This window comes from Impatiens glandulifera, chromosome 6, assembly GCF_907164915.1.
Source record: "Impatiens glandulifera chromosome 6, dImpGla2.1, whole genome shotgun sequence".
In the NCBI taxonomy this organism is placed as follows: Eukaryota; Viridiplantae; Streptophyta; class Magnoliopsida; order Ericales; family Balsaminaceae; genus Impatiens; species Impatiens glandulifera.
The window spans coordinates 7,286,789-7,299,146 of NC_061867.1; the positions used below are offsets into that span (position 1 = coordinate 7,286,789).

A 12,358-nucleotide genomic window follows, 5' to 3' on the forward strand; every position below is an offset into this window, starting at 1 on the left:
ACCCAAAAATATTATATCACCCTCTTTTTTTTTTCCTTTAATTACTTAAAATATTAAAATATTTATATTTTAAATTATTATTTTTTATTTTATCATTATATATTATATAACATTTAAATATTTTTACCGAAAATATATCAACCTAATTCGAACAAGACCACATTAAAAACTAAAATAAAAATAATAACATTCAAACTAACAAATGGCTAATTAGATATTCATATCGTTTGTGATTCAGGGTACACTTCTTTTATGGCTAACGACTATGATACCACAAGCAAAGCCACCTCCGTGTGTCGAAAGTCATTGTTTAGGGCCGACATTCTACCAACTTGTCTTACTATGTTCGTCGTTCCTATTAATGTCGGCTGGGGCCGGGGGAATTCGATCGGCTTCGGTTGCTTACGGTGCGGAACAGCTCGAGGATTCTGACACCTTAAAGCAAGCCGGAGCGATGGAAACGTACCTAGGTTGGTACAACGCGATGACCGCCTTGTCGGTTGTCATCGCTATCACTTTCATAGTTTATATTCAAGAGAAGTTCGGTTGGCGAGTAGGGTTTGGAGTACCAGCAGTTCTTATGCTTGTTTCCGCGATTTCGTTCTTCATGGCTTCGTCACTTTATCGGAATTCAAATACGAGTAAGTCGAGTTTGATGACTGGTTTAGTTCAAGTGGTTGTCGCGGCTTGTCGTAGGAGGAGTGTTGTGTCGACGGTTTCTGATGGGAATAAGGCTAATTCGTTGTATTATCATAGGAAGGAATCGACGATATTGGTTCCAAGTGACAAACTAAGGTGTGTTTTATATTTTCCTTCCTATTTTACCCCTATTTATTTCTTTTTATTCTCCTATAGAACAAGTCATCGTGAGTGTTACTTTTGTCTAGGGTAGTAAATTATTGGTGGGTAGAATTGTCTAAAAATATATAAAAGCTTATAAACAAAAACTCAAACAAATATAGCAACAAAAAAAAAACATGAAATGAATCCATTAAATTTTTAAAAGGCCTATGTCAATTCAATTACTTCTTTAGTAACACATTTCCTCTTAAAAATATCTTAAAGTTGAGATGAATTGTCACATGTACAATTTCTAATAATGTCATTTTTTACTAAAACTCTTTAGGCCTTGTTTATTATATATATAACCATCTTATCAATTCAAAAATAATAATCAATGCATTGAATTTATCATGCAGTTTTTTTAACAAAGCTTGTATAATTGAAGATGCTGAAAATGACCTAACCACAGATGGAAAACCTTCCAATCCATGGAGACTTTGCACAATTGATCAAGTTGAGGATTTAAAGGGACTAATTAAGCTTATCCCAATATGGTCAACAGGAATTCTAATGACAGTCAACTCAAGCCAAAACACATTTCCCATCCTACAAGCTAACTCCATGGACCGCCACATTACACCAACTTTCCAAATCCCAGCAGCCTCATTCACCGTCTTCATGATCCTCTCAACGGTCGCATGGATCATAATCTACGGCCGCATTCTAATCCCGACTGCATCCAAGATCATGGGAAAGCCAGCTAACCTTAGCCCCATCACAAGGATAGGGCTAGGGCTATGCTTTGCTTTCCTCTCAATGGTAGTTCAAGCCTGCGTAGAAACTAATCGACGATCCCTAGCACATGAATTAGGGATCGTCGACGACCCTACATTTGTCGTGCCGATGTCGGCTATGTGGTTGCTGCCTCAAAACATCTTGATGGGAGTGGCAATGGCGTTGAATGTGGTGGGACAGACTGAGTTGTATATGTCTGAGTTGCCGAGGGGCATGTCTAGCTTGTCGAGTTGTCTTTCGGGGATTGGGGGTGGAATCGGAGGACTAGTGGCGGGCTTCATAATGAATGCAATTGATTTGGTTAGCAAGAGAGGAGGGAATGAGAGTTGGATATCTAGTAATATTAATAAGGGACGTTATGATTATTATTGTAGGGTTCTTGTTGGGGTTAGTTTAGTTAATTTGGGTTATTTTATTATTTGTAGTAGGGCGTATGAGAATACTAATGGAAGGGATAGGGTAGAGAAGAGTGAGGAAGAAAATGTGTCAAAGTGTGAAGAAGTTGCTAATTAGTTCGAGAATAATTTTGTTTTTTGGTGTGTTAGCGACCTTATAATATATGTTAGCTAACTTATTAAAGCTTAGTTTGAATTATAAAGTTACATCACCATGCATTATATTCAATTACATCTTGTTTTCATATATCCAATATATACTAAAAAAAAGTAATATCTCCTCCTAGCAAATCAACTATTCCACTTTACAACAAAATAAAATAAGATAAAAGAAAAACAAAAGATAGAAGATACCAGAATCGATAATCACTAATCCATAAGTAGTAAATGGGAAGTTTGGACTGAAATAAATAATGTGCTTGGTTGGTTTGAGGCGATAATATTCCTATATACCGATCATCTTATGATTATTTATTCGTGGAACTGTCCAAAAAAACCGAAAAATCGATAGTTTACCTATTTCATTTTGCTGGTTTATTGGTTAACCGGTTCTAACGGTTCTGAAATCGGTTCGATTTTCAGTTGAACTATTTTTTTAATAGTTTAACTAATAAACCAGTAATAATTTAATATATAAATATATTAGTTATTTTTATAAATATTAGATATATTATAAATAATATTTAATAATATATATATTAATTATTTTTAAATTTTAAATTATAATTTATTTAAAATTATTTTAAAAAAAATCTAATTTATATAGTTAATAGTATAAAAATGAAAAACTTTTAAAATATATTATATTGTTACATCTATAAAGTATTAATATAATATTATTATAATATATTATATTATAATAATAATATAATATAATATATTATAACGATTTTGAAAAAAAATTAATAAGTTTAATACTTAATTTAAAAAATTGAATTATCGGTGCCGACCGGAATCCGTAGAACCAAAACCGATAAAATCGATACAAATATTGGTTGGTTAACCAGTTTAAAAAAGAAGAGATAAATCTGACTTAACCAGACTTAATCGGAACCATTTAACCGGTTGAACAACTTGTGGGCCCTTTTGCCACATTTATGCTTACAAAGGATCCAAGCATATGAATCTTACTATCATCTGCAATCACAATTCTAGTCTTAATTAGTGCCATCTGTATGAGTCAAGCATATGAATCTTACTATCATCTGGAATTCACCCTCTTAACCCTTCTAAAAATTGTTCAAAAAACCATCTATATGCGTCAAGCCATTTCAAATGTCATGTCACACACCAATTAGCAAATGTTTTTTTATCACTTGATTGCTCCCAACATATTGGCACCATCAAGCTTTGCACCTTCTAAACGCTGAATCAAAGCAAAATTCCCCATAATCAAGCAAATCATAAGACTCCGGACTAAATACAATTAATAATATATTCTGAACTTAAACCATGCACATAATTTCTGTTTAAATTATGTTTACAACAACTTCAATTGCATATCAAAATCCCAGAAAGAGAGTCTTGGTTTTTTTTTATGGGATTATTTGAAAAGGTAGGTTTTATGGAATTATTTGGATTGAATTACTAAAATGTCTTTTGATAGAAGAATTAAGTGATTAGATGGTTGAAAAGATGAGTATAGATTTTTTTTTATGAAAAAAACGCATCAAACCAGCTCTTGAAAAAATTAAGCTTGTTTGATGTGGGGTTAATTTGAAAAATATCTAGGTTATGAAATCAAAATCTTGTTTGATGAAGTGTGGGTTTTTTGGGTTAAATTACTAAAATTTTCATTTGTATTTAAGATTTATAAAAAGATAAAATAAAAGGTATTTTAGTTGATGGTCGAAGATTTCATAGTTGAATGTATAGGTGATGAGATCAATATTTTTTTTTTAAAATAACCCAAGATCAAACAAGCTATAGAAAGCAGCAGCAAGTAAGCAAATATGTCAAAATCTAGAATGCAATTTAATATGGTAAGAGAATAATTTTACTATTTATAATCGACATTTTAGATTTAGACCACCAAACTTAATAACTCGTGTAGAAATCCAAACATAACCTTTGTGGAAGGAGCAGGAGAAATAATGGAATTTGCATGATGTAAACTACATGTACTGATCTAAAAGAGATCCAACAGAATGAGCAATGATAGAAGAAAAAGGAAATCTGATTTTTCCAACAGTTTGTCAAACTTACTGTATCACGAAGGTTAACATGACGAAGATAAGCCCGCTGAAGGTTAGCTCCCCTAAAGTTGGCATTATTCAACTTTGCACCCTGAATAAAAGCAAACACAAAAAACCCACCAACAAAGACAAATGTTTTGAAATTATGGGATTGAGAAAACAGATAAAACTATTACTATTGAGGGTACAAGAGAAGTTCTACTTTATTAGGGATATGATATATCACCCAAATCCTAAAGATAATTAGAAAGAAAAGGTCAATCTAAGGAGATAGAAGCATATCAATACTATATTTTAGGAACTGATATTATCTATAAGTCAAGATGAACTCAAACCCCATTATCAACAGATAGTTTGATGCTAACTGCCGTTAGCTGGACCATAGAAGATCTTAGAAGAGAATTATTGTCCAGTTATTTATGCATTTGATGATATCTATCCTAGTCAATTCACTAACCAACTCTTCATCTTCCTTTCTCTTATTCAAAGTAGCATTAATTCCATCTGCTAGTACCTGTTCCAATGAGTATGAAAGTAACTAACGCCACTTGAACAAAGGAAACCATAATCCATTTTCTAACCTTAATAATAAGAAATAAATAAAAGGATAATTGAACAGAAAATCATTTTGACATGCAAACAGACATCCAAAATAAGTGAACGAATTATGCATAATTGCAAATAGAATTTAGAGCAAAGTCCAAATAATTGTAAGGAATACCACTCTATAAGTAGTTCACGGGAAATATGTCATATTCCACGAAGAATAAGAAATGAGGATTATACCAAGGTCATTTTGCATGCCATCTCCTTATCCAGTTATCAAACTTAATGGAACCCAAGGATCAAGCTTATTCTGGTCCAAAACAAATCCTACAATGATATGGAGAGCATTTTCATCTATCATCTAGATGCCTCACTACCAATCAGCATCACATGGCTATATTACATGTATTTTGTTTCCAATCTCTAACATTTTATCTATCTTATTATCTATTGATTATGAACTCATAAAAGACAGTAGAAGTGTGAACTCGGGATCTGTTTAAATTAAAACTGCAGCAAACACTGCAGAATAACCTTGTAGCTTATTGATTATATACAATCCCTAAGGAAATAAACAAGCCTAGATAAACTCAATTGGAGGACAAATGGGGGTAAATATCAACTTCAATTGCTGAACAAACTATGAACAGGTAGTTAACAGAGCAGGAGAACTCATAAATCCATGGATTCAACATGGTATATCTACCATAGGGAAATAGTGCAAGAAAATAATTGGAGGATAATATATATATAAGAAGGGCAATTATTTAGACTGGCAGTGGATTGGCTTACAAGAAGCTGATAATACTCTGCCTCCCTCAAAAGCTCCGCCTATTCAGAATCTTCTAGTGAAGGAATAACACCATCTCAACCAATTCAGAATGTGACGAAAATGTTTCCCATCTCTATCAACAAACACATACCCCTGATAAAAAAAAAAAACCAAGCATTTGAAGCAGATAACAGCTTCCTTATAAGACAAGTCAATACATTCTCTTCCATACAAACTAATGAGAAATAAACAGTCTCTTGACATATTCCAGACCAAAACACAACCACCTATTGTCAGAGACTTCATATTAAAGAATTTACACTTTTAGTTCATTTTCATTTTTATAATCATAAGACTTTTATTCAGCATCATTTAATTGATTTTACTATAGAAAGTGTCATTTATGGCCAAAAAGTTGAAAAAAAAAAAAAACATGGCCAACATGTATTTTAAATACCTTAGCAGATTCCTCAGAGACAGTATGACGGCCACTGAACAAAACCTTACCAATTTTTTAAAATTTGAGTACACTATGTTCTATACCCAAAACATTGATAATTATTCTTCCTCCTATTCTCATAACCATTATGATTATAAACTTTAATTTAAAACGTTTTAATGAAAATTAAATTCGAAACTTAATATATTAAACAAAACTAATAATATATCTTTCATGAAGTTATATCATAGTATCATCCATATACTTCATCAATACCATAATCTCTTGCATACATTCTTAGAAACATACATCTCAAAATGAAGAACACCGGTTGTTTCATAAACCTAAATAAACTATGCATGCATAACAAACTGATAAAACACCATTAGGATCAAACAAAACAAGTCTTAAACCATTCTTAATACAACAAAAACTTCCATCAATCTCAAAAGAAAACACCCACTTTTCCTTAAACCAAATCCCCCAACACATGCACTCGAATTTCATGTTGGGAGAGAATCTCGAAAGCACACATATCATCCACCTTTAGACCATTTTCATGGGCAAAACGTCCCCAACCTCCAGAAAGTGTTGATCTGTTTTTCTTTGGAATATAACTCACTTCCCATGATCTTCCCTCTGCATTTAGTAGAACTATATTTTCTCTTTCACTTGGCAAGTACTGTTCTAAAACAGAGGATTTGGAGAAATTCTGCAATTCCATTCCAAAACAATCAAACAAAAGAAAACCAAATCAATAATTGCTTTCAAAAAAGTTCAAACAAACTCACCATCACGAAAATCTTCTCAACATGGTAACTGGTTAAACGCTTTAAGATATAAGGGAATTTGATTCCAGCTTTCTCCAACATCTCATCATAAAGATGATAATTATCATTATTGTTAGAGCCTTCTGGATGAACTTGTTTCAATGGAATTGCAGGAACTGCTAGTTCTTCACTCAATGACATGGAATCACAGCTTAAAACAACAATAAATCAACTGTTAGAGCATTCTTTCATCTCTGAAATTTCACATGAACTGAAAGAGAGTCAGAATACATACCTTCCCATCAATGGCATTCTTTCCAATCCACTCATATCGAAAATCCTCACTTCAAAGTGTGAGTATGGTTCATTATAAGTGAAAACTGTGAATTCCCCACCTTGAAAACCCGACTCTTTGAAAAATGAATCCCACCCATCTTCTTTAAATGAGAAACCAGCTGAATCTTTCCTTAGTTGAAGTGGGTAAATCTTGCCATTAGGACCTTTCAGGGTCACATATTTGGGTAAGTTTCTTGTATAGTTCTTGGTGAAGTTTGGAGGGATTCTCTGTAATTTATTATTATGTTCTAAGTTAGTGAATCAACACAATGGAGAAATAGAAAGAAAAAAAGAAAACAAGTTAGATAGTTATGTACCATTGTTTCCAAAGATGTTTGGCCAGGTTGAATGATCTTGTAGAAGCTGAATTTTTCATCACTGCCCATTTTTGAAGAGAAAGGAAGATGAAAGAAGAAGATGATCAATTGTAAAGACTAAAGTGTAAAGATTTAGGGTTTTAGAAAGGAGATTGAAACAGGATGATGAAGGAACGTGACACTTGCAGAGAGATTGGCTGAAAATGGAAATATCAGACAGAAATGGTGGGAACAAGAGAAAGGAAGAAGAAAGACAGAAAACGGAAAAAGACAATGTTGGTCTATTCATAATTTTATTTTATAAATATATATTTAATTAAACTAAAAATATTGAGTCGGATTGTGGGTTGACCCGCCCATAAATTTAAAACGGTTAAAAATAAAATAAAAAATGTTATAGGTATGTTTCGAATTTGCAATCTAAAAAAAGTATAACCCTTTAACCAATTAAGCTAATAAGATTTTTATTTTTAATTCAACACCAAATTTGATTAACTCAGAAACATTTTAACAATATACGTATAACTTTTTAATTAAATTAATATTTTAACTAACTAATATATATATATATATATATATATTATAATATAATATAATATGATGCTTAATTTTGAAAAGTGTTCGGATTGCCGAGTCGAGAGTTGTAATTAAATTAGATATATATGAAAGTAAATGGATATTTGGGTCGGATTGTGGGTTCACCCGACTATAAATTTAGAATGGTTAAAAATAAAATAAAATAAAAAATATTATCATATTTTTACCGTAATATTTTTTCACGGTTTTTTATATCATTACCCGTGCAAATGCACATGTTACATGCTAGTTTCATTTAAAATAATTTGAGAGAGAATCGAAAAGAAATGACGTGATATAATCTGATTCGTTAAAAAATTATCTTCTTTTTCTCTCATCACCCTTTATTACTCTCTTCCTCATTTCCTAAACCAAATTTCATCTTCCTATCCCGCTATCCCCACATCTTTTAAATGGCTTGGCATCAATTTAAAAAAATAAAAAATTCTTTCACTCCCTATATTTTTTTTTACCTAAAATTTAGACGATTTCACTTATATAAGATTTTTCTAATTTCTTTTTTACTGAAAATAGTTTTTATACAAAATTAATATTTATATACTATTTTTTTTTTATCTAATACTATACTATTTGAAAAGAAGAAAAATATGACAGGGACAGCTACTAACACAGCATAAAGACAGCAAATTCGGTTAAAATTTCAAGTAAAAAGGGTTTAATTAGTTGAATAAATGTCGAGATAATAAATGTTGAATAAATGATGGTAGTTGGAGTTAAGCTCTCATGATAGAACTGATTCAATAAGTGAAACGCATCACTCTTTGGTTGTACAGTAAATGTCAAATAAAATAATTTGGTTTGTAATTATTAGTTGAATAAAAAAATCAGTTTTTAATTAGGGAAATTTGAGCAAATTACCCTAAAAAGAGGTCTAAATGCATCTGGTGAGGGTGACTAATTTAAATAGCGTTGGTGATCCTCTTTTTTTTTTTTCTGACGAAAATGTCCCTATTGCGTTACGTGACGCAATTTTTTATTTTTCAAAAAAATTTAATTATGAAATTTTTTGGACGAAAATGCCCCCGTTGCGTTACGCAATCGTGTCACGCAACTCCAGTTGCGTCACGCAACCCCAGGTGCGTCACGCAACCGCGAGACGGAAAAAAAAAATTTGAAAAAAAAATTAAAAAAAAAATTCGGTTGCGTCACGCAACTGGAGTTGCGTTACGCAAGGATATAATTGTCATTAAAAAAAGAGGTCATCAGCGCTATTTAAATTAGTCACTCTCACTTCCCTCAATTCAGCATATTTTTAGGGTCACATTCTCAAATTCCTCTTTAATTATATATTAAAATATTATATAATATTAAATAAAATAATATCTAAAATAGAAAAATATATAGAACTTTAGTTTTTACATAGAAACAAACAACAAATTAAAATTATAAACAACAAATAAAATTACAAAAACAAAAACTGCTTAAAACGTGTTGAAACTTATTATGGGTTGTATTTATTCAGCTGCGTTTACGTAATAATTTGATAAAATAATTTTAACTCAAAAATTATAATTAAATATATTTTACATTTAAATGTAATTTTCTCTTTATCTTCATTCAGCATTTAAACTTACAGGGTTAAACTTATAATTAAATAACATTTGTTATGGTAATTCAAGTGGTTGCTAAGTGGCCAAATATACATAAAGTTCACATATATATATATTTGACATCAGACCACTTAATTAAATTGAATGAAGATATATTACTATTCATTAGATTTTAATCATATATATAATATAAACATATATACATCAAATATTACGGGTGTGTAAGACACTATACATGAAAGTGTAAATTGTTGTAAGTAGTTACATTAATATTTGTTATATATATTTCAGTTTTCAATGCATTATAATTGCATTATAAGTCGTATTTTCTGTAAAACTAACATTTAATTATCAATTTGAGGTCTAAAAAAGTGCATTATTATTTTTTTTTTATTTAATAGAGGGGAGATAAAGAAAACTGTCTTTTTCTGCCTCCACTCATTATCTCATTTTAATTGTATGCATGTCAGTCATTTTTTTTATTTACTCTCATCTTGTCAAACAACATATTGTATGCCAGATTTTTTTGTAGTCTTTCAACATCATATCATTAATCCTCTATATATATTAAACAACTTATTGATTTTCCATTGTCATATGTTTTTAGTACATGAGTTTAATTATGCTCTTGTCAACCTTTGAATAGATTATAGGTGTCCCAACTCAATTGAACTCTTTCCTGTTATTTGGTTATTCTTTCTGATTGTGAATAGATTTTATAACAAATGTGATATTTTCACTAACAGTAACAGACAATTTGTAATACACACTTTGAGGAGGAGGAGGAATGGGAGCTGTTTCCATTGATGGAAGCTACGGAATTGAGTAGGCAGTAACAGGAAAGAGCAGTGGATTGAGGAGAGCTTGAAAACCATGCTGGGGGGACTCATTCAAACTTATTCATGGAAGGATTATCGATCTCCTCTTGATGCAACATGATCGTACCGAATGAAAGATAGCGAGCTACGAGTGTTTGGTTTTTAAAGATAGATCAGTTGCTTTAAGATCACTATAATATGGAATGATTCTCATCTTTCTTTGAAGAATCATTTGAACCTGATTCTCATATGTATTAATAATATGCAATTTGAATAATAATTTGTTAACAAATAGAAAAGGATTCAGAATTTGAGAAACTAAATATACTCAGAATACTATGATACCTTAGTTTCCATTCAAAAAACACACACAAAACAATCATCAAAGAACAAAACCATCAACCATATAAATCAATCAATCTTAGTTTACCATAACATAGTGTAACTAATGGAAATGAATCAGATTGTTTCCAACCCTTTCAACAAAAAACGATTTTCAAATGCATAATAAAGAAGATAAACAAACATATGATCAATCAAAACCTCTCAACCATGCGAGCAGTAACAGCTCTAAGCTTAGAAGAAACATTCACAGTAGAAGACCCAAGAATGAGACTACAAAGTGAATGCCTAGCCACCTTCATGTTAGAAACCGATCCAAGCATATGAATCTTCTTATCTGCAATCACAATTCTAGTCTTAGTAGAATTTTCAATCTCAGTCTTTGTCCTCCCACCCTTCCCAATAAGTCTTGCAATTGCCCTAGATATATGTTCCCCACGTAGAGTTTTCACATCCTTTATTTCAAACGAATCCAAATATAATTCATCCATACGCAAAAGAGCCAAGGCATCGATTACATTAAAACCTAGCATGAAAGCACGGACGAAATCAGCACACTTTTGTAAGTTACTGACATCTGGGGTATCGGCCAGTGTCTTCAACACAATCTTTCGAGCTTTCATATTCATACAGACGTCGATATGCATCTGATCGTACACAGGCGTATAGATATCCATCCAGGCATTCTTCATCGGCGTGTAACGATGACGCGGAACTGCAACCTCTCTGAACTGGGTTTTGCCTTCAGATATCTCGTGAGCCTTTAGGGGTTCGAAGATTGGCTTAGATGGAATACATGCACGAACCGAGTTAACCACCTCCATTGAAGTAGTTCCTTCGTTTGATCCCATCACAATGATGAATTAGGGTTTTCAAATAGATGAATTAGATGTAATTAGGTAGGGTTTTCAATTATATCTCAATATAATATTTATATACTATATTTAAGGAAACTTTTTTTTTTAATAAATATTATATTTCTTTCATTTATATATCAATATATATATATATATTTTATTTTATTTTATTTTCTTTGTAAACACTAAAATATACCTCCATTTATAATATTAAATATTAAAATAATAATGTTTAAATAAATAAAATTAGAAAAATTAATTCTGTGATTAAAAACTTTTTTATAATAATTAATTATAATTAATTAATGTGTTAATTTATTAAATTAATTAAGAATTAAAGTCAAAATAAAAAATAAATTATTTGGAATAAATGTACTATTCATTTTATTTTAAAATAATTTTAGAAAAAATTAAATTATTATAAAAATAAATAATTTATTGTGAATTTTGTATCTAACTCACCTAAAATATTTATTTATTTAAATTCTACAAATATACAAATAAATAAAATAAATTGGTAAAATATTTACCATATTTTATTTTGAAATTTTGTATATTTGAAAAAATCAAAAATAAAACAAAAATGATGAAAAAAAATTAATTTCAAATAAATTTTTAAAGTTTTAAAATAAAAATAAATTCATAATCTGCCTAAAATATAATTATAACGAAAAAAACCAGAAACGAAAAAAGATTAGTTAAACATAATTAATTTTAAAATATTATTTACTTGAAGAAAGATTCACAAATTAATTTTTAAAAAAATAAATAAAAGGTGTATATTTATAATTTTTTTAAATAGTTTAAATCAAAAGTATAAACTTGAATTTTAAATAACGCTTATAT

General features: G+C 30.4%; 3 protein-coding genes across 3 annotated transcripts; 1 reads left to right on the forward strand and 2 right to left on the reverse strand.

Annotated features, from left to right (window-relative positions):
* Positions 1-361: 361 nt before the first annotated feature.
* Positions 362-2,091, forward strand: LOC124943047 (protein NRT1/ PTR FAMILY 1.2-like). The gene is made up of 2 exons (XM_047483614.1): positions 362-795; positions 1,200-2,091. Exons 1-2 carry the CDS (start codon positions 362-364, stop codon positions 2,089-2,091), a joined length of 1,326 nt encoding a protein of 441 aa, XP_047339570.1.
* Positions 2,092-6,183: 4,092 nt separating this feature from the next.
* On the reverse strand, positions 6,184-7,052 carry LOC124941956 (B3 domain-containing protein Os01g0723500-like). Its single transcript, XM_047482349.1, has 3 exons — positions 6,991-7,052; positions 6,717-6,906; positions 6,184-6,637 (listed from the first exon to the last, which is right to left on the reverse strand). The coding sequence occupies exons 1-3, from the start codon at positions 7,023-7,025 to the stop codon at positions 6,395-6,397; spliced, it is 468 nt and encodes a 155-aa protein (XP_047338305.1). The 5' UTR covers positions 7,026-7,052; the 3' UTR covers positions 6,184-6,394.
* Positions 7,053-10,849: 3,797 nt separating this feature from the next.
* On the reverse strand, positions 10,850-11,509 carry LOC124941954 (RNA-binding protein PNO1-like). The gene has a single exon (XM_047482346.1). It carries the CDS (start codon positions 11,504-11,506, stop codon positions 10,850-10,852), a length of 657 nt encoding a protein of 218 aa, XP_047338302.1. The 5' UTR covers positions 11,507-11,509.
* Positions 11,510-12,358: the final 849 nt, after the last annotated feature.

What these genes read in the sequence shown, in the direction of transcription:
- LOC124943047 (XM_047483614.1), top strand. Translation starts at nt 362, where the DNA reads ATGTCGGCTGGGGCCGGGGGAATTCGATCGGCTTCGGTTGCTTACGGT. An exon ending in GTTCCAAGTGACAAACTAAG is followed by an intron (nt 796 to 1,199) that starts GTGTGTTTTATA and finishes TTTATCATGCAG; the next exon opens with TTTTTTTAACAAAGCTTGTA.
- LOC124941956 (XM_047482349.1), bottom strand. Translation starts at nt 7,025, where the DNA reads ATGAGTGGATTGGAAAGAATGCCATTGATGGGAAG. An exon ending in AGAATGCCATTGATGGGAAG is followed by an intron (nt 6,907 to 6,990) that starts GTATGTATTCTG and finishes TGTTGTTTTAAG; the next exon opens with CTGTGATTCCATGTCATTGA. An exon ending in TTGAGAAGATTTTCGTGATG is followed by an intron (nt 6,638 to 6,716) that starts GTGAGTTTGTTT and finishes ATGGAATTGCAG; the next exon opens with AATTTCTCCAAATCCTCTGT.
- LOC124941954 (XM_047482346.1), bottom strand. Translation starts at nt 11,506, where the DNA reads ATGGGATCAAACGAAGGAACTACTTCAATGGAGGTGGTTAACTCGGTT.